At 51.5% G+C, this 5,314-nt stretch overlaps 1 protein-coding gene across 4 annotated transcripts in view; it reads left to right on the top strand.

Annotated features, from left to right (window-relative positions):
- Positions 1 to 5,016, top strand: part of ZNF8 (zinc finger protein 8) — a 20,729-nt gene extending 15,713 nt beyond the window's left edge. For 2 of the 4 annotated variants that reach the window (XM_045292322.1, XM_045292321.1), the window contains exons 2-4: positions 580 to 706; positions 977 to 1,072; positions 3,059 to 5,016. In XM_045292322.1, the coding sequence (XP_045148257.1) occupies positions 580 to 706; positions 977 to 1,072; positions 3,059 to 4,548 (1,713 nt within the window). In that variant the 3' untranslated portion in view covers positions 4,549 to 5,016. The remainder of the gene's footprint in view (positions 1 to 579; positions 707 to 976; positions 1,073 to 3,058) is intronic. The other 2 variants (XM_030886215.2, XM_045292320.1) reach the window with 1 other exon arrangement.
- The last annotated feature ends 298 nt before the right edge of the window (positions 5,017 to 5,314 follow it).

Raw genomic sequence — 5,314 nt, 5'->3', positions numbered from 1 at the left:
TAAACTATTTTTTAGCTTCTTTCCAAAGATCAGTAATTCTACAAGGCTATGCCAGCCATTTGAGTCCCAACTCTCCTGTAGACATAAGCGCCCATCCTCTCCCACCCCACCACTCAGAGTAATTGCACACGTAGGCCCTACCCTATGTCACTTTGGTCGCTTGTCAGCCTGCCTGGTCCCTGAAGACACGTTGAGTTTCAGGTCCCAACTGTATCTTCCTCTTTTCAGAGGATACTGAGCCTTGTTTTGTATCTGAGGGTGACTGAGGTTTCCGCTAGCTGTTGCTGTATAACATGCTACCCCAAATTTGCTGCTATTTCTTTAGCAGTAACCTAGGTCCGTTTCAGCTGGACACCCCTGTCCATCTGTGGCTGCCTGTGGGTCAGTGTGGATGACTTGTGCTCCCCATGCCCTTATGGAAAGGCCACTCCTTACACATAGAAGCCCACTGGGTGTTCACCCTCACCTGGCTCGCCTCCCTCAGGCCCAAGGCCTGCCAGTCCTCTCCTTCCCTAGTCCTCTTCCTCCTGAAATGGCTATGTGGACATGCATCTGATGTGACCCCTTGTGGCATTTCAGGAGCCGGTGACCTTTCGGGACATAGCGGTGGACTTCACTCAGGAGGAGTGGGGGCAGCTGGACCCTGCCCAGAGGACCCTCTACCGGGATGTGATGCTGGAGACCTTTGGGCACCTGGTTGATGTAGGTAAGGCTGGAATCGACATGGGTTGTAAGTTGTGGGAGCTCTGGGCTTGATCTGGCCCGGTCTGGGGATCAGGGCTTCCGCATTCTCCTTCCTTATGGTCAGTCGTATTCTGGAGAATCCACCCTGTTCTGTCTTGACGCACCCTTGGCCTTGTGGCATTGCCACCCCCACAGACACCCCATTTCCTGATGGTCAGGAGTCTGGGCTGGCTGTCTCTCCAGAGCAGACCCTCATGACCTGTGCTTCCCCCCACCCCACCTCCTCTTCCAGGGCCTGGTCTTCCCAAACCAGAAGTCATCTCTCAGCTGGAGCAAGGGACCGAGCTTTGGGTGGCAGAGAGAGGACTTGCCGAAGCCCATTCTCCAGGTGAGACCCCATCAGGTGGGAGACACCCAGGAAGGGACTGGAGACACTGCCTGAGAAGAGGTGACATGTCAGGTCCCCAAGACCACGGGACTCACAGGGTAGACAGAGCACATCGTCACAGGCACAGCTAGGATATATTATAGCCGGACACAAAGCAGAACCTGTGGGGGGGACAGGTGTACGGGACACGTTCAGGGAAGGCAGGTGAGCTTTTGTGAGCCCTCTGCATAGTAGAGGGGCACGGGACATCCTTTACTCCCTTGGCAGCACATGGAGAGTACCATCCTCTGGTGAAGCTCACCTGAGACTCCACACTTGGGGAGGGAGCGTGTCCTCCCAGGGGCTGGTCTCGTTGGTACTCTTTGCTGGTGAATGCCAAATTCCCAGCTCCCTCAGGCGAAGCACGTGCTTGGCATCAACCATGCTGTCAGTTCTGGGAATGGTGGAGCCTCCTGAAATTGGAGGTCCCAGGTCCCAGGCCACAGCCAGCCTGGCAATTGGCCTTTCCAAGGATGAGAGTGTCCAGCCACCATGTGACTGCAGAGCCCTGTCTCAGGAGTGCTCCCCCACACCTCACCCCCTCCTCCCTCTGAGGGTTCATCCCCTGTGGTTGTCCTCGCCCTTCTCTTCCTCCTCCTGCTCCACTCCATCTTTCACTTCAGGGCGTTCCCTGTCTCACTCTCCCTTCAGCATGCCCAGGGGGTCATCTGCTGTCTTTGATGTAAACTGAACGCACGGTTTCTAAAACACATGCTTCACACTTTTTTCCTTACCTACAAGCATTATGTGTCTGGCTGCAGATGCCAGGAAATTGGGTTGGAGCACCTCAGAGAAGAAGGAGGGCCCTCTCACAAATGAAGAAACCCTTCCAGCACTGGCTCAGTGATGCCAGCTGGGACTGGTGGCTCTGGTTCTGCCCTCCTTCCGGGAGTCCTATCTGTACTCCAGACAAGAGGGAGAGAGACAGGAAGACTAGTACCCAGTCTCCTTGTTCAGGGCTGGATTGCGTATGAGGGGGCTTCAAAAAGTTATGGGAAAATTCCATTCTCTTTTAAGCTCATTGTACACCCCCACCCCTGGGCACAGTTGCTAGGAAATGGGGAGGGATCTAGATTGCCATCACTGGCTTGGTTCAGTAGTGATCCCTCGTCTGAGCTTGGGGCTTTGGTACCCTGACCACATTCTGAAAGAAGAGAGATGGGGCGTGGTGCTCAGCAGCACCCACAGCTGCCCTTCCACCCAATGCCTCTGATACCACACGAGGCCTTTCTGGTCTCTTTAAAGTTGTCAAAAACATTAGCCGCTTGAGGATCATACAAAGCTGAGCATAGCGTCTATGTTAGTTTGGGTTGACTAGAGAAACAAAATTCATAGACAGTCATATGTATAAGAAAGCTTTATATCAAAGAGTAATTGTATATTAAGAAAACATCCTAGCCCAGTCCAAATCAAAACCATAAGTCTGATATTAGCCCATATGTCCGATAGCAATCTATAAATTCCTCGTCAGATTCACCCAACACACGCGATGACGCCAAATGCACGAAGACCACAGTCTCGTGGGTGGAAAGTCTTGTGGATCCAGTGGCAGTGAAAGCATCTCAGTGCTGGCAGGGGGCTCCACGTGGCTCCTTGAGACTTGTCACCAGGAAGAAAAGCAGAGAGTGTCTGTGTGTATCTGGCCTCCAGTGAACTATTTATGTCCATGGCGCCTCCAAATGAGGTCATCAAACTGCTGCTATCTGATTGACAGGCTAGACTCCACCCCTTCACAAGTTGACATGTTACGTAACTACCACAGTTTCCCAGTACCTGGCCCACAGCAAGTGCTCAGTAAATCTTTGTTGAATGAGTGAAGTGATGTTTTAAGCAGGATCATCTGGTGCCCATGTAAGAGCGGGCTGAGGTGTTATGGTCCTGGTCGGCCCCATGTTCTTGTTTGTTTGTTGTTTGTTTGTGTGTTTGTTTTCCTCCTCAACTTTTCAGAGCTCTCTGGTTTCCTTCCAGTCTGGAGGACGAGAACTGAAGGCCAAGGACCACGCACAGATCAAGGCCTTCCAGAGGATAAGCTACCCCATGTCCCCATAAAGAAAGGATTGCCAAGGGGTGCCCTCTGGCCCAGCACACTGGGGGAGAAACGGGCTGGTGACAGCCAGGCCCAGGGGCTGAAGAAGGACCAGGACAACCTCAAAGAAGTTCCGAGTCAAGACAGAGGCAGTGAAAGTCTCAGACTTGGGGAAAACTGTGTCCTGAGTTCTAGCCTAAATCCATTCCAGGAGATTCCTCAGGGTAAATCTCTTAGTACTCACGACACACCGGTTACAAACCTAGAGCATAATTCAAGTTTAATGAATGAGCAGACTGACTCCTCTGGGAAACAGCCCTTTGAAAACAATGACTTCAGTAAAGCCTTTAGTCAGGGTGTTGAAGTTATGCAACTTGGAAAAATTCAGAGTCAGGATAAACCCTACAAGTGCACTGACTGTGGTAAGTCTTTTAACCACAATGCACACCTCACAGTCCACAAGAGGATCCATACAGGAGAGAGACCCTATATGTGCAAGGAGTGTGGGAAAGCCTTTAGCCAGAACTCCTCTCTCGTTCAGCATGAGCGAATCCACACAGGGGACAAGCCCTATAAGTGTGCCGAGTGTGGGAAATCTTTCTGCCACAGCACCCACCTCACTGTGCACCGGAGGATTCACACGGGAGAGAAGCCCTACGAGTGCCAGTACTGTGGGCGGGCCTTCAACCAGAACTCGTCCCTCGGCCGGCACAAGAGAACACACACTGGGGAGAAGCCCTATGCTTGCAGTGTATGTGGGAAAGCCTTTTCAAGGACCACCTGCCTCTTCCTGCATCTGAGAACTCATACAGAGGAGAGGCCCTATGAGTGCAACCACTGTGGGAAAGGCTTCCGGCACAGTTCCTCCCTGGCCCAGCACCAGAGGAAGCACGTGGGGGAGAAGCCATATGAATGCCGGCAGCGGCTGATCTTTGAGCAGACTGCTGCTCTGGTGAAGCAGGAATGGTCAGAAGACTGCAGCCCACCCCTGAGTCAAGATACACGGGATGATAGGCCTTTTAAATGTAGTCAGTGTGGGAAATGTTTCATTCAGAGTTCACACCTCATCCGGCATCAGATAACTCACAACAGAGAAGAGCCCAGAGGACGGAACCGGCGGGGGGCTGCCAGTAGCCGGGAGTCCACCAGCAGCCGGAGCTCACACCTGACCCGACACCAGTACCCACGTTCAGGAGAGAGCCAAGGGGCTGGGACAGAGGCAGGCCAGTCTGCCAGCAGGGCCCTTGCCTTATTTGACATCCATGAGATTGTGCAAGAGAAAAACCCTGTGCACGTTATTGGAGTGGAAGAGCCAGCTGTGGGTGCCTCTGTGCTCTTTGACATCAGAGAGTCCGCGGAGGTAGGCCAGACCCTCCAGATGAGTCCTGAAGCAAGCACAGACAGGTGGTAAGTTCCCAGGACAACATCCATGAGAAGAGGAACCAGGGGGCGGGGAGGAGAGAAAGTAGTAGCAGTGGCCTTCCATTTCCTGAATAAGTAATGTCTCCCAGATACTCAAGGTCCCAAACCCCCAAGCAAGCCCATCGCCATTCTGTCACAAGCGGACTCCTGGCACCCCTTGGGTTTCCAAGGCTATGGTCTGTATGGAAGCAGATCACCAACCCTGCTCTTTTGCAGTCTGTTGGGCAGCAGGTTTGATCTGCCAACCTTTAGCCCAGGCGAAACCATTTGCACCACCCATGGACCTTTATCAAACTCAACTCCCCTTTTAATAGGTATTTTGTAACATTCCCTTGACTATCCCAAAATGAGCTCACAGGTTAACATAACCGGTGCACATGCATAATGTCAAGAAAAAAAATCTGTTGTTGACTCTATTTTGTACAGGAGCATTAAACTGAAAATAATTTATAATAGAGTAATGTATACTGAGTTGGTGTGGAATCTCGACACATAAATGTGTGGGCCCAATTACATCCAAAATCTGAGGTTTCAGCACTGATAACAGTGTGATGTTGGCCACCAAAATAGCATGAGGGCCCTTCATGTACAGGGTCTGACTTTCCCAAATGATGACAACGTTTTAAACAAAAATGCTGTTGCCTTTCTGAAAAATTCCATGTAAATCTAAGTGTGCAGGAATTCGTTTGTGTGTCTGCAGTTGTGTTAGGTTCTCAGCTCAGTTCACCTTTACACACAGGTTTTGTCCATGTGGC

This window comes from Echinops telfairi, unplaced genomic scaffold (genome assembly GCF_000313985.2).
Source record: "Echinops telfairi isolate 266 unplaced genomic scaffold, ASM31398v2 ScPeMD7_655;HRSCAF=1070, whole genome shotgun sequence".
In the NCBI taxonomy this organism is placed as follows: Eukaryota; Metazoa; Chordata; class Mammalia; order Afrosoricida; family Tenrecidae; genus Echinops; species Echinops telfairi.
This window is presented reverse-complemented; position numbering and strand designations above follow the sequence as displayed.